Genomic DNA, 23,347 nt, shown 5'->3' on the forward strand with positions numbered 1-23,347 from the left:
TTCCCTTAGCTTGGATGTGCTTTTCATATCCAATGCTGCATTTTCTATATTCCTTTTGCATGCCCCCCATCCCTTGGAGGGCTTTGAAAAAATTTTATCAAAGCAAGGCTTATGAGTGACCATGAAGATACCAGACCTCAAAAACACGTGGTTTCCCAATGACCGATCATCTGCGATTTCCATCTCGGGGCAAGCAGTGGAAACGGCTGGGTCCCATGGGTTCTGAATCCCAGGTGCCCCTTCCCAAAGGCGCTCAGACACCAGTGCCATGCTATCTGGGACCCAGCTTCCTGGCCATCACCCAGCACACGACTCCAGAACCCCTCACTCACTGACACAGATCTTAAGTTTGACAATTGTACAAAAGAGGCATGGCCTCTTTCCAGACTCACATTCAGCTCACTGTTTCTCCTTACCGACGGGCTGAGGCATTCCCCAAAGTCAAAAGAACACCGTAGGCTTAGGTTCAAGCTATGCTAAAATTGTCACCCTTTTAAAACCTCAGGGCATGGCTTCCTTAGGCCTGAGTCTTTGACATGTGCAGTGCCAGCCTGGGTGCCCAGACAGCACGTCAACTCTCCATGTATTGAACTGAAACTGGTTGGACTGAATCAAGTTGTTAAAAAACACAGCAACAACGATTACAACATTGGAGGGTGGATGTGCAGTGGCCTAAATAAAATGACTTGTTACTGGTCTGTTTCTCGTTGTAACCGTGTCTTACTTACTTTTCACACTGAGGTGCAATTTTAATCTCACAGAGCAACCATAACCTCAAGTTTGAGGTGTAGTCCTCAGTTCTGAAGCAGGAATGATATTCTCGTCAGTGGCAAAGTTCTGGAATCATGCTTCTCATATGCTTTAGTGACGCTTTTAAGTGAATTCAGCGGTAACAACAGAAATTAACCCACCCATTTTAGGACCAGGAATGTAGCCACTGGGGGGGCATTAAGGGTAGGGATGCCTGGGGACTTCCCTGGTGGTCCAGTGGTTAACATTCCACACTTCCACTGCACGGGGCACGGGTTCGATCCCTGGTCAGGGAACTAAGATCCCGCAAGCTGCACGGCCAAAAAATATACATGTATAAATACATATATGTATATATATATATAATAAAATAAAATAAAATAGGATAGGGATGCCTGCCTTCCTTTTGTAGTGATAAAACTGTCCAGGGAAAACAGACCACGTGAGTTTTGAATTATCAATTCATTAACATATTTTCATGACATACCTAATTTACAGAGATAGAAAAATAATTTTTATGCCTGATCTATGACAAAGGAAATCCAGATCTTGGCCCAATATATCAGTTAATATCATAGAACCAAAAGCATACTTGGGCTGAGATCATTCTTATGGGAAATCTCATGAGAAGCTCATAGAGTTACTGCCATTTTTTTTACATCATTTTGTCTCTTTATGAGAATCTATTCCAGTTGATCCTAGTGAGAAGGAAGGTGAAGCCAAAATTAGGTAGATTCTTATGGTTAATGAGTTATTATCAATGTCATATACCTTTTTAAAAGAATGAAAGTTAAATGTGAATGAGATAAAGGTAAATTTGAGGCACATTTAGTGAGAAAGTGCTGGGCTTTTTTTTCCCCTATAATAACAGCAACAACGATTACAACAATCGTTTTTCCCCTATAATTATCAACTATTTCCCCTGGGCTTTTTTTTCCCCTTTCACAGCCTCTCGCCTACCTCAACAAAATTACATTTTCTTTAAAACTTAGACGTCTGTTTCTCACAAAAGTTAATTCCATGTCAAAAACTACTGTCCTTAAAGTGAGTAGAATTGAGAAATATTTAAAGTTTTCCAAGGATGACTGGAAAAAAATTGTTATAACTGAAATCAGGCATTCAGATTAGAGAAACAGTTAGGTGAAATTCACATGCTATATGACTGTTAATACATTATTTTATAGAATTATGCAAACTAATGGGGCACTGCAGAGTCTCCAAAAATGGAGTGGGAATTCTGATAGTGTGGTTTTGCAGCACATGGTACAATTAAAATTTGGGGTAAATTAAATACAGTCACTTTGGTGTATGCATGGGGAAAGGAGTCTAGAAGCGTATGCCTCATTATGTCAACTATTAAGTATTATCAACTATTTACATTATTATCCATCTAACTCACACATTTCTGTGTCTATATTGTTATCATGAATCCATTCTATTTGTAATTAGAAAATTAATATTAATCGTGTGTGTCTGAGAGAAATTTATTTAAAACTACATTTAATCTCTATATTTTCTGCTAATTGGTTTTGAGACAAAGATTGAAAAAATATAAAAAGGAACACAGCAGCTATGTTTTCAGAAGGTAAGGATCGCATTATACAACACCCTAAACTTGTGGATGCTTAAATACTGTGCTGATATATTTATAATAAATCAGAACAGTGGACCCATTGAGTATCTTAGAACACACAGCCACATCTTTTAAAAATGAAGAATATAAAATGAAGCATTAGGAAAATGAGAAAATACTTGAAATCACTTGCAGCTTCCCTCCAAGGGTAGACATGGCAGCAGGGATAATAATAGTGATGATGACGACAGTAGTTAATGTCAATTAAGCCCTCACCCTGCTAGTCTGGCCCTGAGGTGCTTAGTTACCTAGTCCTCCCTTTATGTAGCATCCTGACACTCTCTACTCAGTCTCTGACTGACATGGGTCATTTCCCTCTCTCGCTGCTCCACTAGTTCTCTCTCAAGCAGTATCTCTTCAAGATCACTATTTCTTTAATATATGTCCTGTGGGGGGCTAGGCAGGAGGCATAATAGAATTATCGTGGACCGGATGGCCACGTAGACAAAATGCGGGCTCCTGCGGTCCAGGGTAACAGGGCAGGGGACTCAGAGGCTCTGCCTCGCACCCCTTGATTTAGGTCCTGGGAGTAAGCTTTGCCTTCTTATCTAAAAACTGGGTGGGTAAGACTTATCTGGCAGTGGTGTGGTGAAGATTAGGGATGTGTAAAGCCTCAGAGTCATAGTAAACATTCCAAATAATAGGTAGCTGTTTTCATTGCCAGGGATGCAAATTTGAGGCAGGAAACAACAGTTACAGAAAGGCTACAGCAAATACTGGCTGGAAGTTTCTATAAGGAAATCTGTATTCATTAATATCTGTGTAAGTGGATCTGTGATGTAGGTACTGCATGAATTTTGCAGAGGGGAGGCCAATGCCACATAGATGAGGACAGAGCCCTGTGTTAACAGTCTAGCTGCAGAGTGGAAAATATGTCATTGGGAGTCACAGAACCCCAGGCTTCAGCACCACTGTGAGAATGAAATCGCATACGCTGAGTGATACTATTGTAAATTAGTCCTAAATGAAGTTAGTTTTAATAATAAAATTCTCTTGAAAATTACTTATGATTAGCATCTATGTTCAGGAAAGAGCATCACAACTCAACCGGTCCATCAGACAAACCCCGATTCAAAGCCGTTCTACAAAACATCTGACCGGTAACTCTTCAAAAATTTCCAGATCATGAAACACAAGGAAAGACTTAAGAACTGTCCCAGATCCAAGGAGACTAAAGAGGCATAACGCGTAATCAGTGTGGTATTCCGGATTAGACACTGCAGCAGAAAAAGGACATTGGTGGAAAAATCGGTGAAATCCAAATGACTATTTCTCAGTTTTGACAAATGGACCGTGGTTATGTAACATGCTAAAATTAGAGGAAGCTGAGTGAAAAGTAAATGGGAACTCTCTTTGCAACTTTTCTGTGAATCTAAAACTATTCCCCGATTAAAGGTTATTTTTTTTTAAGTTTTATTTTTATACTTCTGAGAAAGATGAAGCAGCTTTTTTTTCACTCTGGAATAGAATTATTTTGAAATTGCAGGCGCTTTCCTAGCACACCTGGTAAATGTTTGCCGTCATGGCCCCAGTCTTCATGCAGTTATAATACAGATGCTGTAAACAGCCACTAGTAAAAAGACCACGTTGGACACTGTGCTCTGTTTAAAGAATCATAAAATTTCAGGATTGAAAGGTACAATAAAGCTTACCTAATCATCTACTTAATACATGAAACTTTTTTTTTTTTTTTTCCGGTACGCGGGCCTCTCACTGTTGTGGTCTCTCCCGTGGCGAAGCACAGGCTCCAGGCGCGCAGGCTCAGTGGCCACGGCTCACGGGCCCAGCCTCTCCGCGGCACGTGGGATCCTCCCGGACCGGGGCACGAGCCCGCGTCCCCTGCATCGGCAGGCGGACTCTCAACCACTGCGCCACCAGGGAAGCCCACAAGAAAGTGATATATAAAACCCCTACTCACTACTTGTGAGTTTATTCTTAAATGTCTTTACTGAAAACATAACTTTTTATAGATGTGGACACAGCATCCATCACTTAATGGAAGTGATGCTGAGTTTTAGCTACTGCTTCAGACGTCCATAAAAAGAGGATATGGTCTTTAGGCCAAAGAGTTAGTGTCATTTCTACTGCATGTAAGGAATAAGCAAATGCAGGGAAATAAATGTCTTTGATTTAAGGAGATAAATCGGAATTTAGTTGAAAATGTGTAAATATAATTTTTTTCATAAAAGTTTTTGATTACTACTTTACAGTATACCAAATGAATAGACAAAAGTCTACTAATCAATGAAAGAAGATTATTTTTTAGGGTTTTTAGCCCCCATATGTTTATATAATTCATCCATAGTATGAAATTTAGTTAAATGATTTTAATCATTTAATTAAAGCAAAATTTGGAGAAAAATACATTATGAACATCTCCTGACTGTAAAATTCTTAAATTTGGCTTTGCTTTTTAAAAAATACCAGCAAAGTAACATAAGTAACATATAAATACATACATATATGTGTGTGTGTGTGTGTGTGTGTGTGTGTGTGTGTGTGTGTGTATATACATATATATAACAAACAAAAGGCTTATTCCTGGAGAAATTCTATTTCACTCTTAGAGTATATTCTTCTGCAGTCTTTCATCATACTTTGTTAATTTTCCACAAGAGACTGTATTCCTTAATATCACTGGAGGAATGACAAAGGTTAACTCTTTCATTTTTCAAAATAACAAACTGAGGGTGACAGAGTGGGACTTTGCCTCTGTAAAGGACACAGCCCAAATGGTGTCTTTTTGTTTATTAAAAACAAACACTTCACTCTTTATTCACTCAATAAATATTTTCAAATCCCTATTGTGTATAAGAGGCCATGTCTGAAGCTAAGGATACACAGTCCTTGACCTCAAGCAACTTACAGCCTGACAGAGATGCAGTCATAATAATACAGTCCTAATAACACTAACATGTGCACAGCCCTTATCATGTATCCAGCACTATAATAGACTATCTCCAATATCTGTGTAAAATGTACCATATACATTAGCTTCCTCGATCATTGTAATCATATGGGGTGTGTATAATTATTATCCTGATTTGAGAGATAAAGAAACCACAATAAGGTACATTAAATAACTTGACCAGGAGTACAGGATTTGGATGCAGACGTCAGGGCTCAAAGTCAATTCTTTTAACCATTGGGCTATGACCACATGGCAACGTGCTAAGTGCCTTAGTGGAACCAAGCACAGTGGCCATGAAAACAGAGAGTGCTTAAGCCAATCTTGGGGTAATCATGGAAGATGCCCAGGAAAAAGCAATGTCTGAGTTGAGAAGGACACGTTGGAGTTGTGCAGGAAGGGAAGACAAGTCTTTCAGAGAACAGAACAGTGTGGCCCCGAGCGGAGAACCTAGTACATTTCAGAAAGTGAAAACAAGAGGTAAGGTAGAAAGGGCTAGAAATGTTTCTGGAAGGGAAACTGCTCTGCTGGTGGAAGGACCTCCTATTATATACCCTTATCTTCAGGCAACAATAACCCCTGTCAAGCTTTCAGCTGGTGAGTGATCCCCGTGTGGCATTCAGAGTAGAGTTTAGGGATGCAAAATGAGGACCTGGGTTAGGAGCCTGCGAAATGCTTTAAAATGCTGTGAAAATACTTTCAGCTGCAACTAGCAACAACAAAAACCCTCAAACAGAATAAACACTAAGGAATTTATTTTTTTCCAGAAAAGGGTTAATTCAGTGGTTTAGCAATGGTATCAGAGCCCAGGTTCCTTCCATATTTTTTCTCTGACATTCACAGCGTCTGGGCCTCACTGCCCTCAAGTTCTCAAAATGACTGTGTCACCTTCTCATAAAATATCAACCAGAGACAGGAAAGGGGCCTTGTCTTCCCTTTGTTTCTTTTTAAGACTGAGGACAATGTATCCCCAAACCCTTTTTATGTTTCATTGGTCTAAATTGCACCCCTATCAAAGAGAAAATGGTCACCATCATTCACCCTGACCAATCAGGCCCTAAGTTTAGGTCACGTGGAATCAGCAAGGTCTAACTGAACTTTAAGTCTCGTGGAAAGGCATAAATAGCTGAATAATTAAATAAATACAAAATCAATTTCTTTTCAAAAAGGAAGCTCTCATTTGCAAGAAAAACACAGAGGTATAGACGATTACAGTCTCGGGTGGTTCTACTGTAGGCTGCATCAAAACTGTGGCAATGGAAGTGGACAGGAGTGAATATTCCAAGAGATATAAAGACTGTAGACTTAGGAATATTTTATAACTGAATGCCGAGTAAGGGAAATGGAGAAATTCAGAATAGGTTCTAAGTTTCTGCCCTAGACACAAACTGTGTGAAAGTTGATAGAATTCACTGGTATAGGGAATACAAGAGCAGAGTAGGTTAATGGAAGATTTTGAGTTGAGTTTCAGTAAGGCTGTGTCTGAGACGCCTGGGATACAGGTTGGAAGCATCTGGTGCAGAGTTGGACAAGCGGGTCTTTAAAGCAGTAGATGACAGCAAAGCTGCAGATACAGACGTAGAACCCACCACCTTACAGAGCACAAACTAAGCCATGGGAGTGAGTGATCGCTCCCAGAAAGATACCAACACCAGCATCTAAGGAGCCAGCAGAGAAAGAGAAGCCAGAGGACTGAGATAGATAGGAAAGCCTAGAGAAGGTGGTTTCATGTTCCATGGAAACTAGGAGAGGAAAGAGTTTCAAAAAGAAGGTTGTCAGTAAAGTCAAATGTCTGGGAGAGGTGGAGTAAAATAAATCCTCAAGCTTGGTCCATGGGATTTAATTTCTTAGAAACTGGGACATGGGCGGTGATGCTGGTGTGTGAATACGAGTAGTTTCAGGGGCATCGGAGGAGAAGCAGCCAGAAAGTCGTAGGCGGGTCGGTGAAGGGGAAGTGAGGGTGTAAACTGTGAGGCTGGAAAAAATCTTTACAAAGTCTGTGAAAGAGAAGACAGAGCTGAAGAAGAATGACTTAGCGATGCAGAGTGGAGAGAGGGTATTTATTTGTTAATTGCACTGACATCACAATTACAGCGCTTCTCCCAAAATTGTGTTTTGATGATCACAGCTGCAAATTGTTTTGCAGCCTATCAAAGAAAGATTTTTAAAATGTAATGTAAATATTTCTGGGATTATATTATGCACTAAATCCATTAGGAAGTTTTTTAAGCTTTTAAACTTTTGTTTATAAATTTAAGTAGTGAATGTGTCCAAAGCTATCTCGTGTTCTTCTTTCTGTGTATTTCTTCAATGGTGTTTCCTTTTATTACCAGTCTTTAAACCCCAAACTGAGCAGTTTTCATATTTAGGAAGTTGAATATATATATATATATATATATATATATATATATATATATATATTTTGTGTGTGTGTGTGTGTGGTACGCGGGCCTCTCACTGCTGTGGCCTCTCCCATTGCGGAGCACAGGCTCCAGACGCGCAGGCTCAGCGGCCATGGTTCACGGGCCCAGCCGCTCCGCGGCATGTGGGATCTTCCCAGACCGGGGCACGAACCCGTGTCCCCTGCATCGGCAGGCGGACTCTCAACCATTGGGCCATCAGGGAAGCCCTGAATATAACTTTTATACTTAATAGGGTTGTATAACATTAATCAGTTATTATAACAAAGTTATCATGAATTTTGGCTTTCAGTGTCTTTCCTTAAAAATGCTAAGGCAAATCAACAATAGTAACATTTATATTCAGTATTTAAGGCTAAATCTGTCATATGGGCCCTCGCCAAGCTATGCCAGGGATGTATTTCACTTGTGACCTAATTTACAAAATGTCTAGATCACTAACAAAACTCCTGAGATAAGTATAAAAATGAATTCAAACAGAAGCTAATAATACTTTTAGGTTTCATTTAACATGAAAAAAAATAGCATGTGTCCTTACAGTTCTGAATTAAGATGCTCACAATAGAAAAAATAAAAGGGGATCATATATTAGCTTTTCTTCACTTAGGTCCTTTGAGTGATGCCAAAGAAATAGCCCATCAAATCCATTCCTTTACAAATGCAATTTTCAGGAGGATGAGGGTGTGAAGAAAAGTGGAGAAGAAGAGTGTGTAGTTTGGAAAAAATGACTCTGTCATTCACTAGACTTAACAGCTCAAAGACCAGCCTATTAATTCAGTTAAAATAAAACCTGATTTGTAAAACTTTCCCAGTTGTTTCTTTGTAGGAGAAACAGGTTTTACATTTTCTTGGGGGGAAGGGGAGGGACGCTAGTGTGAGTGGCACAGGTTCTGGATTACACCCTGGCTCTGCTTCTAACAGAATACACAAGCCAAGTAATCCGTATCTGAAGGATTCAGCAATGGGATGCTTAGCAAATGTTAAAACATGGCACGGAAATAATGTGAAAACTTGAAAAATAAGGGAAAATATTTTAAAAGAAATACTTAACTTTTAAATCTAATTCTATCATCTCTTTCCAAAGAAACAAGTCAACTTACATCTCAGGCTTTATAATTTGAAAAACTCTTGATCAAATAAATCAATTATCTTTCAACTCCCTGCACAAATGAAGCTTATTGGTAGACTTTCTAAGCCATCAGATGCTTTCTTAGTGAAACAAACGAGTTAATATTTTTTCTAAGCATAGAATAGCTTCTAGTTAGTGTCAGACACAAATATGCTATCCTTTTCTCCATAAACACACACAAACCCACAAGCAAACATAATCCTCATGTGCTACACACAGCCATTCATTAACAAGTGGCTAAATGTAATATTAAAGACCAGTGGAGGTAAAGAATGAGGATTCTCAAGGTTTAAAAAAAATCCTGTGGGAATTCCTGGCGGTCCAGTGGTCAGGACTTGGGGTTTAACTGCCAGGGGCCAGGGTTCAATCCTTGGTCAGGGAACTAAGACCCCACAAGCCGAGTGGTTTGGCAAAAAAAAAAAAAAATAGATCTTGTTTTGTGGATGAAGCAGGAGGGAGGCCTGCACAGCGTGAGCAGGGAGGCCAGAGGGCATCCAAGGAGAATGTTGGGTGACTGGATAGGGGGCTGCGAGTCCCGGAAGAGCATGTGCAGGAGAAAAGAACGCTAAGAATTAGTCATTTCCAGACACACTCTCACATCGACCACGATTTGAATTCTGAAAATGTGTTCATTTTTTGTGGTTACTATGCAACAACGTAGCTACTTCTTTGTAATTCTGACCCAATGTGTTAGCTGTGGGTACCATTTCAACCATGTTATTTGTACAAAAGTCACTCCTTTGAAGAGATTGCCATGAGGCTGAATCACATAAAATGGTTTCTTCTGTAGGCCAACAGGGACCAAAGAGCCTCAATTCCGTGTTTCAGTCTATATGTCCCATGTCACCTACTGTGCATATGAAAATACCTTCTAGCTAAAAGTATCATAGCCCTCAGTGGTCTTGCTATAGGGATGGATCGCAGGTCTTTGTCAGACTCTTTTAATCTCCCTTAAATATATATCTGTTCACCAAAGGGCTCTAATTCTTCCATAGGGAGAAGTGGATTCCCCAATTCTGAAAGGCTAAAACATCTCCCTACATGTTTCGGAGTCTGAAATCTCTGTGACCCCATGTTTATCTCTAGAATGTACACTCAGTCTTCTCTGCTCCTTTATCTTTGCTCTCATGTGCGTTTTTCACCTAATCTGAAAAGATCTTTGATTTTTCCTGGGACACATTTTAGCTACTGCCATATTTCCCTCTTCTCTTTTAAATCATCTTTCCTGATACAGAACCTACTAATGACTTATCACCCGTTCTCACCTTAACCTTAACCTTGATCAGTGGTCTTTCCTCCAAACCATGCAATTGGAATAATTATGCTCATTTGGCATTTACTTGCCAAATGCAAGGAAGAGTCTTGCTTCCTTCTCCTAACACTGTCCATTCTTAGTAGCTGTATGGAAGGTGCTTGGCAAAATTAAAGCCCTCCGTTTGTATGCAGGTTCGTACCTCTGATGTCTGAATGTGCCTATTTCTTTGTGTGCCGTGCCCTCCCCTGACTCCCATCCGGTCTTTAAAACCCTACCTTAGCTAACATTACTTGTCGCTACCATGTCACTCTGTGCCTCTGTTTACGTAAAACGTGTCACACCGTATCCTCACCTTTGATTTGAGTGTGTGGAATGTGCTTCCCCCACCTAGACCTATGGCTAATTCTCACCATTTCTGCTCTCCGTGTTATGTCTCTTTCTGTGAGGCCACACTGACCCCTCCTACAGTCACTGTTCCACTGTTATGACCGCACATTTTAACTTTGACTTCTGCATTTGGGGTTAGCTACCTGCTAAATCCCTGAGTAATTTTCTAGCACTCCCTCACTCTGCCTGTGTTTATTTTTATGACCTTATTTTCCCACGCTGTGTACTGCCCAGAATGCCTGTGACACAGCGACTACTTGTCCATATCTTAGGATTTAAATTCTATCAACTACTTGAGTATTTCTGCGGACATCCTAGCTTGTAGCGATATCTGGTTTGCATATTTCTGTGGCACCTTGTGAACTGCCAGTGTGCGTCCTGTCCCACAATAGAGGAAACATGTTTTGGAGGCAAAGATCATGCCTTTTTCTCTTCTGGGTTCTGCCCAGTGTTGAGCCCATTGCTCTGTCAATAATAAGGACTCGATACCACACCTAGAATGACCCAAGTGACCCACCCCTGGATGAGCACCCTTCGGTGCCCATCAGTAGAGCAACTAAGCCAAAATCTTGGCTTCCCAGATTCATCTGGGAATTATTATTCCCATCCGAGGCCAGCTCACTATTTTTCTTTGATCTTTGCACATGGGGAAGCTTGTCAGATAAAATGGCCTTATTTGATAGATTCAGTCATAGGAAATGAGGACCAGCTCTGGCAACAAGCAGACACAATACGTCCTCAGAAGCTCTTCCTACCCCCATTCTTCCTGGTGTCAGGCTACAATAGAGGCTGGAAAGCAAAAATATCTTGTTTCTGGGTGCCCTCTCCCCATCCCATATTGCAATGGATGCCATGAGATGTTTTTCTGGCCAAGAAGTGTAGACCAAGTTTCTGGGAAAGGTTTCCATCTCTGAAACAAAAGGCCAAAGCTCACTACCCAAAATCTCCTGCCACTTTGTCCTTTCCTTTCTTACTGCCTGGAATGCAGATGAAAAGTGTGGATGTAGAGCAGCCATCAGGAGACGTGAGATGGCAAAGCATGAGGACAAAAGCCTACAAAAGAGAATGGTAGACTAGACACAAGAGGTTAGTTGCTTAAGCCATCCCGATGCCTCTGTGCTGGTCATGGATTAAATGACTCTAGGTCTCTAGTTGTATAGCTCTTCTGTATTTGAACCATCAGGAATTATTTTATTTTGTTTCCTAGCTGAATACAAAGCTGACCGATACGTATCAGAACTTTCAGTTTTACATTTACTTCAGCATCTAGTCATGGTTAGTAAATGCTTTAATTATTCCTTTTTCTTTCTAAGACAGATCAGTCTCACCAATGGTTTCTAAAACTTTTTGGCCCAGAAAAAAAAAATCTATTAAATCCAAAGAATCTGTTTAGGGGCCACTATGATCATCAAAGGAATCTCACCCTCGTTCCCATCTCTCCCTCTTCCATGAGCGAAGTGAAAATAGTGTGAAAAAAACACACTATTCCAGACACACGTTTGCCCACTTCTACCATTCAAACTCTGTGGGTAGATGTCCACAACTCTCCCTACATCTGTAAATGTGAATATCTGAATGAATTAAAAGACAGTGAGCTGCCTTTGTAGGTCAAGATACACAAATGACAGTATGAATCATGCATGCACTGGGCTGTCTTTCCAGGACCAGGAAGAGATTCGCTCATTTCTCCATATTCTCTCTTTATTCTTAATGCGCCAATCAGAATATTTTTGCCAACACTTCAACACTCTACCAAAGAGGCTCCTTGGTCTGCCCTGCGGTATTTCTTGCCGTGCACCACATGGAACATACTTGAATGTTTCTGTTGTGTTTACCAGTCAGATGGTAAGGAACCAAGAAAGAGGAACACATAAGTGTGTTGAGAGAGCGGGATGAGAGCATCACATGCCCTGGGGGCTGACCCATCTGCTGCTTCCAGTGCCCTTGTGCCTAACTTGATTTCTTGGGCCCATTTTGATGTCAAAACACACCCATCAAAATTGTAAAAAATAATAAAATGTACTCCCTTACAAACTCTGATATTGAAATGATCCATTAAACTGTTAGAAAAGGCTGCAGGAAGCTTCCAAAATTGCTCCCCTTGTACTGGCTCCAAACCCATTCAGATTCAAGACAATCTCCAAATTGGAAGACCTGAATTTTTCTTCAGAGACCCCCAGAACATCAGCCTTCAAAGGATAAAAATAGCATTTTTCTTTCTCTTCTAACCTTTGACCACTGTTGATACTGAGTATCACAAAGTCGAAAGAAAATAGCTGTCCAAGCACTTCTTCCGGTGTTAGAATCTATAGAGATTAAAAGGAGGCGGCCCAGGGCAGTGGGAAACCAAGTCCTCAACTTGCAACCTGGTGCTTCCCAGGGTCCTAAGTAGCCTCAGGGAGATTTTGTCTTCTTTTCCAGCCAGCTTCATACACACAAGTGGAAATAAACATCAGAGCAGCGCTTAGCATATCTAAATTGGAATTTTCCAAATTTCCAAAAAGCATTCACTAAATATGATTAAGGGTCCCTCTACTTGACCTTATCATCAAGTAACATGAGTATTAAAAATTATGAGTTGACCAAAAAAAAAAACCCCTGTCTTCTAGTTTTCTACAGGGAAACAGTTTCTACATTGGGCCCCAAGGAGATAGTCCAAAGGGTATGGAAAATATCCTGTCCTTTGAAACCTGTTCTCAGAAAGATAGGTCAGGACTTGGTTTTCCTATGCACAGAGCATCTTTAGATTTCTTCTTGCCAACCAAATAGTTTAATTTGTCACTAAAGCCCTTCACACTTACAGCAGAATTCACAGCAAAAACCATTCTGAGCAAATATTTTCCCATTTTTGTACAGTTCCCTTTCAGATGTGGGAAGATGGTCTATTCCTTATTTCTCACAGCCAGCCACAGACACTGAAGGAAGAAAATCCACTCTCACCTCAATTATCCACAGACCAATTTTCTTAGAACACATAAGCTTCTATGGATATATAGTAATTAGAGTAACACCGCCTTAAATAATATTATTTCCCTTCCTATTCACCCCCGTATATTCTTGCTATTTGATGTACTACTCCTTAGATGACCTAAAGGCATATGGGAGAAAAATGTATAGTTCTGAAGCATTGAAAGTGTTTGTTGCTATTATTAATAGAGAAAAGCTTTTTTGTTTGTGTTCTACTCTGCTCATAGGCAGGTAACGTGATGTCAGGCATAAAGGAATAATAATACAAATAATGGCATAGCAATGATAATAATGAATACTAACATATATTCAATGATTTCTCTGTGCCAGTCATTTATTCTCTAGTATCTGGGAGGTAGATGCTCAAAATCTCACCATTTACAGATGAGGAAACCGAGGCACAGAGAAGTTAAGCAACTTTCCCAAAGAAAATTCAGTACATGAAAGGGCTGCGATTTAAATCCAAGAAGTCTATGTTATTCAAGTCCTCAATCTTAACCAACCTCAAAGCTACCTTGTAACTGACAGTATTTTTCAAGGCCACCGGGTCAGCGCTGGATGCAGAGGGAGGCTGCAGGTCTGCAGTGGCCTGGTCAGGGCATCATCCGCTGGACCAACTTCTAACTGAAGCCTCTTTTAACTGCTTCCAGAAGCTCGCCAGTGTCTCCACTTATTAAGACTCGGGATTTTTTCCTTCTACTTCTACAAACCCACCTGGGCCCTTTTACACTTTACCAGGGGTTTCAGCTTATTTAATTAGATAAAGGAACCATATAGCTTCAGGCACTCTTCGGAATGCTTTTTTTTTTTTTAAGAAAGATAAAAAGTTCAAGAGCATTATTATTCAAATTGTGAACACTACCAGCTTGGTTTGGCTCCGTAAATGGACTGAAAAGAATGAAATTCAGCAAGGTGTCGAGGGGAGTAGGAGTACCCAGCAGGGCTCAGGTCTGAGGAACGCAGAATTACACGGAAGGAGTCATGATCGGGGCATCCTGCCTGTGGGGCAGTTGTGCTGGGAGAGTGTCTCTGTTCCCCAGCAGTGTGGTCACAGACTCAGGAGGCTGGGGCCTTCCCCGCGCAGAGACCTGGGAAGCAGGACACAGCTGCTCGCTTTCTCCCGTGGCAGGTGGTTCACGCCCTGGCTGGGGACTGCGGCAGTTCAGCCCCTCCCTCCCACATCTGGGCAGGGAATGCATATGGCATTGTTACAGCAACTGCATAAAGGGGACGCTTAGTCCCGAACAAGGGCTTGAAATGAAGTCCTCTGAGCTAAAGGAGAAACAGTAATTTTCATAATTCCTATGAAAACACAGGCAGGCATGTTAAAAGAAATGTAACTGTCAAGGAGCTGAATATCTGTAGCCTCTGTAAGGCTGTCCTAGAAAAGGAAAGAGTGACATTTGTCAGTGTGGTGGAAAGTCCCTGAGTGGATTTAAAGTAGGAGTCCCCAGAACAAGGAGAGGACGATTCTTTAGATTCTTTAATCTTCATAATTACTTTTTCCTTTCTTCTCTCTCTCTCTCTCTCTCTCCGTCCTTTTCCATTTCACTCATTGCTACCAAATAAGCCACTCCTACCTGTGACATTTCAGTCTAAAATATATATTGATATGTACGCTTATACAAATACAAGCTTATGTTTACATTTTTTATATATTTATTGAAACACACAGCTCCCAGAAAATTCCAAGTCAAAATGAGCCTGGAATCAAACGATTTGGGATCACATCTTAGCTCTGCTTCCTATTAGCCATGTAACCTCAAACAACTTCCCCAGTTTCTCTATGCTTCACATTCTTTACCTATAAAATGAGGATAAGAAATGTATGTACACCATAGGATTGTCCTAAGAATTAGGTGAGTGAATGAATATATGCATTAAACATAGCACCCAGCACATTTCAAGTGCTGAATACTGTCAGTAATTTTAAGGATTATTCCTATTGACAGTATTATTCAAATAACCAATACAGCGTGGAAGAAACGTATCGTCTGAACCCAGTTAGGTGGGCTCTGAGATTACCGGTGTTTAATATGAAAAATTGGTCTATCAGCTGGACATGGTCGCTTCTCAGTAGCCATCCTTTTTAAGACATACGTTTGCTGAGTCAAGGTACTAGGTCCCTGAAGAGCTGGGTCCAGCCCAGGATACCACACATTGAGAATGGAATTGAAATCCTGAAATATTCAGAAGAGATTAACCCGATGGTATGGTGATGGGGGGGTGAAATATAGCATGCCAAATATAGAAAACTTAAGAAAATGTAGGATATTTTTTCCTAAGGTTAAATAGTGTCGGTGAGGCTACAAGAAATACATTCAAATACTTGAAATACTATTATATGGAAGAAGGTATCGTCCTATTCTATGCTGATATAAGAAAAAGAATTGTATCCAGTTGGTTTAGTCAGTGGTTCTCCAAGTGTATTCTAGAACCTCAAGGGGTCACCAAGAATCTTTCCAAGTGTCTTCAAGGTCAAAACTATTGTCACAATGATACTAAGCTATTTTTTGCCTTTTTTTCTCTATCATTAGTAGAAAATAGATATTTCCAGAGGCTACATAGCATATGATACTGCAGCTATTAAAACGTAAAAGCAGATATGAACATCCAAGTATTGCTACTAAGACAGACATTCAAGAAATTTGTAAAAATGTAAAACAGTGCACTGTTCTTACTAAATCTTTGTTTTGTAATATGTGGCTATTTTTTCATGAAAAAATGCTATTTATATTAACATATATTGGGTTTATTCTTATTATTAAATTAATAATAAATAAATATCTTAAACTCTCAGTTTTAATTTTCACTATGGTAGAGATATGACCCACATAAAGAAAAACTCTTCAGGATCCATAATGGTGCTGAAGAAAGGAGTGTTTTAAAGAACATTGAAGAAGGCATATTGGGACTAAAATGTCTGAGGTCCATGAGCTTCAGTCATCATGGAGAGCCTTTGAAACCACCAATTTCACCACTAAACTAAGCTTTTCTTTCACAGTAACAGTCTTTAGAAACTATTCAAACATGGAGGGTATGTGCTAAAAGAGATACAGGCATTGACATTAATGGCCTCTAAGATTTCTTTCAACTCAGATTGTGCAATTCCCTTGCAAAAGGAAACAAAAGGGAGTTTACTCAGATATTGTTCTCATGAAGCTGCTGGGAGAGTGGGCAGATAGGCATGTGGTTATGGGTGGAAGTTTGGGGTGAAGCAAAAAGTGAAGAGTCCCCCCGGGCAAGGAACAGTGCACTTTGAATTGCTGTGCCCCGATAGGTTCTCTGAGAGGAGGATCATGAGGCCCTGGGCTCACCACCCAAGTCACCGACGTTTCCTAGGGGACCTCCTCCTGGGAGGATAAAGGCTGGTTTCCCTGATGGCCTCACAAGTCTCCCCTGAACATTCCAGAAACTAATCGTCAAGAGTCCTTCAAAGATGAAAATTGATCGAAGCACATATGATTCCTCTTCTAGGATATGTCACAGCTGATAACCTGGCAATCTCAACTCACTGTCCTGGTTCTAACATTTGTGTCAACCGGGAATGTATATATAGTTCTCTCCTCTTCCGTACAACTTGATATCAAAATGTATACACAGCTGCACCAAAGATAAGTGTGCAAAACAGAAGAATGCAGTTCACAGAGGAAATGCAAATGATGATAAGCAAATGCAAAAAAAACCGCAGTAAAAATCAAATTAAATGCAAAGTAGAAATTTTAAGGAGCACCAGTTGCACCTTTACAATTAAACGTTTGAAAATGATGCAAGTAAACCCTGGCAAATATATAAGACAGGACACTCACATACGTCGCCAGGGAGAGCCTCCACAAGAAAATCTTTCTGAAAAGCCATGTGTTCATATACGTGGAGACACTTAAACCATTCCTGGTTTTTGAAAGAGAAATTCCAGGTCAAGGACTCTGTCTTAAAGAAATGGTCATACATCTAAGGACAAGGGTTTCTGCATAATGATATGCATTTTAAAGAAAAACTGCCGGGGACAGGAAGAGGCGGGGGGTCGCGGCGGAGGTGGTGAAGAGTAAGAAAATTGAAGTCAAAGATCATGGGAGATGCCACAAAACCTTATTTTGTGAGGCGTGCTAAAGAGCGAGGGACTGCAGATGATGAGGATTTCAGAAGGGGTCACCCCCAACAAGATTATTTAATAATGGATGATTATGCTAAAGGCCATAGCAGTAAAATGGAAAAAGGCCTTCCAAAAAAAAAAGGAACACCAGGGAACTATGGGAATACCCCCAGAAAAGGACCATATGCTGTTTCTAGCAATCCATATGCATTTAAGAACCCAATTTACAGTCAACCCGCTTGGATAAATGACAACCACAGAGATCAGAGTAAAAGGTGGCTATGATGAACTTGCTGGTAATTCAGACAGTTGGAGAGAATTCAAACCTGGACGTAGAATTCCTGTTACAAACCGACCAAGAAGAGACTCTTTTCAAGAAAGTGAAGATGGGTATAGGTGGCAAGATGGAAGAGGGTGCAGAACTGTAAGACAACTATTTCATAAAGACCTGACAAGCCTCGAAACTATGTCAGAAATGGAAGCAGGAAGCCCTGAAAACAAGAAGCAGAGGTCCAGACCTAGGAAGCCACGGAGGACTAGAAATGAGGAAAATGAAAAGGATGGAGACTTGGAAGGCCCTGTGATTGATGAGTCTGTGCTTTCAACTAAGGAGCTACTGGGCTTACAGCAGGCTGAGGAGCGATTGAAAAGAGACTGCATTGACAGGCTGAAAAGGCGACCGAGAAACTACCCTACAGCAAAGTACACCTGCAAACTCTGTGATGTTTTAATTGAATCCATTGCATTTGCTCATAAGCATATCAAAGAGAAGAGACACAAGAAAAACATTAAGGAGAAGCAGGAAGAAGAGTTGCTCACCACGTTACCCCCGCCTACACCCTCCCAGATAAATGCGATTGGTATTGCCATTGACAGAGTGGTACAGGAGTTTGGCTTACACAATGAGAACTTGGAACAGAGACTAGAAATTAAACGTATCATGGAAAATGTGTTCCAACACAAGTTACCAGATTGTTCTCTGAGATTATATGGGTCATCCTGTAGCAGATTGGGTTTCAAAAATTCGGATATAAACATTGACATTCAATTTCCAGCCATTATGTCTCAGCCAGATGTTCTCTTACTTGTCCAAGAATGTTTAAAGAACAGTGACTCTTTTATTGATGTTGACGCAGATTTCCACGCTAGGGTGCCAGTGGTGGTGTGCAGAGAAAAGCAAAGTGGTCTTCTTTGTAAAGTGAGTGCAGGAAATGAAAATGCTTGTCTGACAACAAATCATTTAACTGCCCTTGGAAAACTGGAATCAAAGCTGGTTCCTTTGGTGATTGCATTTAGGTACTGGGCAAAGCTTTGCAGTATAGATCGCCCTGAAGAAGGAGGTTTGCCACCTTATGTGTTTGCTCTGATGGCCATTTTCTTTCTTCAACAGAGGAAAGAACCCCTTCTGCCTGTTTATCTAGGATCATGGATTGAAGGATTCTCATTAAACAAACTAGGGAATTTCAACCTTAAAGAAATTCAGAAAGACTCTGTGGCCTGGGAGTACACTGATAATGCTGCAGGGGACGCAGACTCAGCAAAAGAAGAGGCACCAAAAGAAATGCCCATTAAAAGGGGACAGGTATCATTAATATTTGATTTAAAACACCAGCCTTCAGTACCAGTTGGGCAGCTCTGGGTGGAATTGCTTCGATTCTATGCTTTAGAATTTAATTTGGCTGATTTAGTGATAAGTATCCGTGTCAAAGAATCGGTATCTCGTGAATCAAAGGATTGGCCCAAAAAGCGCATTGCCATTGAAGATCCCTACTCTGTTAAAAGAAATGTGGCAAGGACCCTAAATAATCAACCTGTGTTTGAATATATACTTCATTGTTTAAGGACAACGTATAAATATTTTGCTCTTCCACACAAAATTACAAAATCCAGCCTTCCAAAGCCTCTGAGTACTGATACCTGTACTTCCAAACATTCTAAAGAAGTAGCAAAACGTGATCCAGATGTACAAGCGAAAGATGATAAACTCAAAACCTCAGTTTTGGCTCAAGGTCCTGGTGCTGCCAGTTTAACTGTGAGCACCTGCAAGGTACCATCACTTACTCTTAAAGAGACTGCTGAAAGCTTTGAAAGTCCATCGACAGAGGAAATGGGAAACACACACATCAGCGTCCACCTGGAAAACTCAGACTATATCAAGGCAGAGGTCACTTGCGATGACTCTGAGGATGTTAAAGTACATCATCAAGAAACAGGAAGTAAAGATGAGAAAGAAAAATGTGGAATGGAGGGCAAGCATCCTTTGACTGCTGATGGTCAAGCTTTAAGTAGTAGCAAACGTGGAGAGCTTGTCATCTGTGGCAGCCCAGGAAGTGACGAGACTCATGGCACTTTGCATTTAAAAGGCTTCGAAAATCCTACAGCTAAAGGGTGTGACGAATTTGCTACTTTAGATGACAAGGCTGATGTTGATGAAGAAAGCATTGAAGGTACAGATGAACTTGGAGATGCTCTAAGCCATTTTACCCCTTCAAGACAGGGCCAGACATCAGGAATCATTCACTCTGATGAAGAAGAGGAGGAGGAAGAGGAGGAGGAGGAAGAACCCAGGCTCTCCAATTCCCGAAGGGAAGATGAGGATGATGTTGCTAACGAAGATGAGTTAGACAACACCTACACTGGATCAGGGGATGAGGATGCCCTGTCTGAAGAGGATGAGGAATTAGGTGGATCTGCTAAGTATGAAGACTTGAAAGAATGTGGAAAACACCAGGTGGATGGAAATCTACTAATGGAACTTAATAAAATCAGTCTTAAAGAAGAAAATGTATGCGAGGAAAATTCAACTGCGGATCAGTCTGATTTCTTCTATGAATTTAGTAAACTCATCTTCACCAAAGGCAAGTCTCCTACAGTAGTATGCAGTTTATGCAAACGAGAGGGTCATCTAAAGAAGGACTGTCCCGAAGACTTCAAAGAATCCAGCTGGAACCTTTGCCACCATTAACACCCAAATTTTCAAATATCTTAGATCAAGTTTGCATTCAGTGTTATAAGGATTTTTCTCCAACAATTTTAGAAGATCAGGCACGTGAACATATTCGGCAAAACCTAGAAAGTTTCATAAGACAAGAGTTTCCAGGAACTAAACTGAGCTTGTTTGGCTCCTCCAAAAATGGATTTGGGTTCAAACAGAGTGACCTTGACGTCTGTATGACAATTAATGGACTTGAAACTGCTGAGGGGTTGGACTGTGTAAGAACTATTGAAGAATTGGCAAGAGTCCTCAAAAAACATTCAGGGCTGAGAAACATCTTGCCTATTACAACAGCAAAGGTGCCAATTGTAAAGTTCTTCCATTTGAGAAGTGGTCTGGAAGTGGACATCAGTTTGTATAACACATTGGCCCTTCATAACACAAGGCTCTTATCTGCTTATTCAGCCATTGATCCCAGAGTGAAATATTTGTGCTATACCATGAAAGTATTTACAAAGATGTGCGATATTGGCGATGCTTCTAGAGGCAGCTTATCGTCATATGCATACACGCTTATGGTGCTATATTTTCTCCAGCAGAGGAACCCACCAGTCATTCCTGTCCTTCAAGAGATATATAAAGGTGAAAAGAAACCTGAAATATTTGTTGATGGCTGGAATATTTATTTTTTTGATCAAATAGATGAACTGCCCACCTATTGGCCAGAATATGGAAAAAATACAGAATCTGTTGGGCAGCTATGGTTGGGACTTCTTCGTTTCTACACAGAGGAATTTGATTTTAAAGAACATGTTATTAGCATCAGGAGAAAAAGTCTGCTTACAACTTTTAAGAAACAGTGGACATCAAAATACATTGTTATTGAAGATCCATTTGATTTGAATCATAATCTTGGAGCTGGATTATCAAGGAAAATGACAAATTTTATAATGAAAGCATTTATAAATGGGAGAAGAGTATTTGGTATTCCAGTCAAAGGATTTCCAAAGGACTACCCCTCAAAAATGGAGTACTTTTTTGATCCAGATGTGCTAACTGAAGGCGAGCTGGCCCCAAATGATAGATGTTGCCGAATTTGTGGGAAAATTGGACACTTCATGAAGGACTGTCCTATGAGGAGAAGAGTGAGGCGACGGCGAGATCAGGAAGATACACTGAACCAAAGATACCCCGAGAACAAAGAGAAAAGAAGCAAAGAAGACAAAGAAATTCAAAACAAGTACACAGAGAGGGAGGTATCAACAAAAGAAGATAAGCCCATGCAGTGCACACTTCAGAAAGCCAAGCCAGTGAGAGCAGCTGTTGACCTGGGGAGAGAGAAAATTCTCAGGCCACCAGTGGAAAAATGGAAGAGACAAGACGACAAAGACTTAAGAGAAAAACGTTGTTTTATTTGTGGAAGAGAAGGGCATATTAAAAAGGAATGCCCACAGTTTAAAGGCTCTTCAGGCAGTGCTTTTACATGAAGACCAAAAGAAACAAAAAACATCTATATTTTTGAGTCCCCAGTCAGGTAGCCTTTCCAGTAAATATATGACTCAGGGAAAAGCCTCAGCGAAGAGGACCCAGCAGGAATCATGAGGGAAGGAAAAGGCTGCACTCTAAATGGCCACTCAGGCGTTCCTATTCACTTTGAAAATTAGGTTCATTTCACAGGACACAGCAGCATAGATCAGGCTTCAACTTAACATTTAAGGGAAATGTCCGATTTTTTTTTTTAACTTAATGAAATTGTTAATGAGGAAAAAAAATTTTTATATAGTCTTACCTACTACAAATCCCTGTAGATTTAAGGATTTTAATAGAAAGCCATGATGTATGTATTGAAGACAGGTTTTAAAAAAAAATGTAATTATGGGCCAGTATTCAGGAATACAATTTCATGCTTTTTAATTCTTTCAAAGCACACTAAAATTGGTGTGCTGATGAACTCCAAGTAAATTAATCCTTTTTTTCCCTTATAAAAAAAAAAAAAAAAAGAAAAACTGCCAAAACATTCTTCTTTGACTGCAAACTACTAAACTAGTTCCACAGAAAACGTAAGTCAAATATCCTTGAGGACCAAATTGGTTTGGTCATTAAACGCACACTGTCCCTTTCCTGAGACAGACCACACGTGCTGTCGCCTCAGAGTAAGCATCGGTCACTTCCGCATCTCCAGGAGGGACACACAGGAAGTTCCACGTGGGGAGAGGCCACCTCCCACCACTGCTGTGTCCTCTGTCCCCTGGCACTGAGTGATAAGTACCTTTGTTGAGTCTTTGTAGGAAATAAGCAAATGATTTCTGTGACATAGTATGTGTCTAGTGAACACAGGCAAGAGAACGAGGCAGACATCAAAGTGTGAGGTTGCTGGTACCTGTTCCTCAGAGACCCAGGACTTGTGTGGACACCACCTTAGGACCAGGTGCTTCCACGGGTCCATCTGCAGTTTCCAACCTTAAGGAAATATAATCTCAATTCTCCAAAAGTGTTTATTTTACTTGAAATCACTTGGTCCTTAATTTTAAGTTCACCAGAAATAACTTGGTCTTTAATTTTAAGGTCACCATTAAGACTTTTAAGAAATGTTATTTTGTAAAATCTTGTCTGAGAGGAAAATGGTGTTTCTCATTTACCACTGCAAAGGCAGAACGTTGCTTGCTGGAGCAGGTGTTTGCCACATCCTGTAAGGTTCTGTAAGGTAGGACCATGTCAATTATTCAACTTGACATTCCCAAGTCTCATTAAAAAATGCCTTTTCTTCTGGAGACTTTTACTCCAGAGGGAAGGGAGAACTGGGTTTCTTCTCTGATTATCATGAAAAGCTTCCAGACAGCAGTGTCACTTTCTCTGAAGTCTTTGTGGGG

General features: G+C 40.5%; 2 protein-coding genes across 2 annotated transcripts in view; one reads left to right on the top strand and one right to left on the bottom strand.

Annotated features, from left to right (window-relative positions):
• Positions 1-23,347, bottom strand: part of PTPRC (protein tyrosine phosphatase receptor type C) — a 127,916-nt gene that overhangs the window by 82,258 nt on the left and 22,311 nt on the right. The gene's annotated exons all lie outside the window — the stretch shown is intronic.
• Positions 17,476-22,429, top strand: LOC132507420 (terminal uridylyltransferase 7-like). The gene is given in 4 exon segments (XM_060126798.1): positions 17,476-17,823; positions 17,825-20,472; positions 20,475-21,947; positions 22,012-22,429. Coding segments are annotated over 4 exon segments (4,494 nt in total). The 5' UTR covers positions 17,476-17,518; the 3' UTR covers positions 22,080-22,429.

This window comes from Lagenorhynchus albirostris, chromosome 2, assembly GCF_949774975.1.
Source record: "Lagenorhynchus albirostris chromosome 2, mLagAlb1.1, whole genome shotgun sequence".
NCBI classification, from domain to species: Eukaryota; Metazoa; Chordata; class Mammalia; order Artiodactyla; family Delphinidae; genus Lagenorhynchus; species Lagenorhynchus albirostris.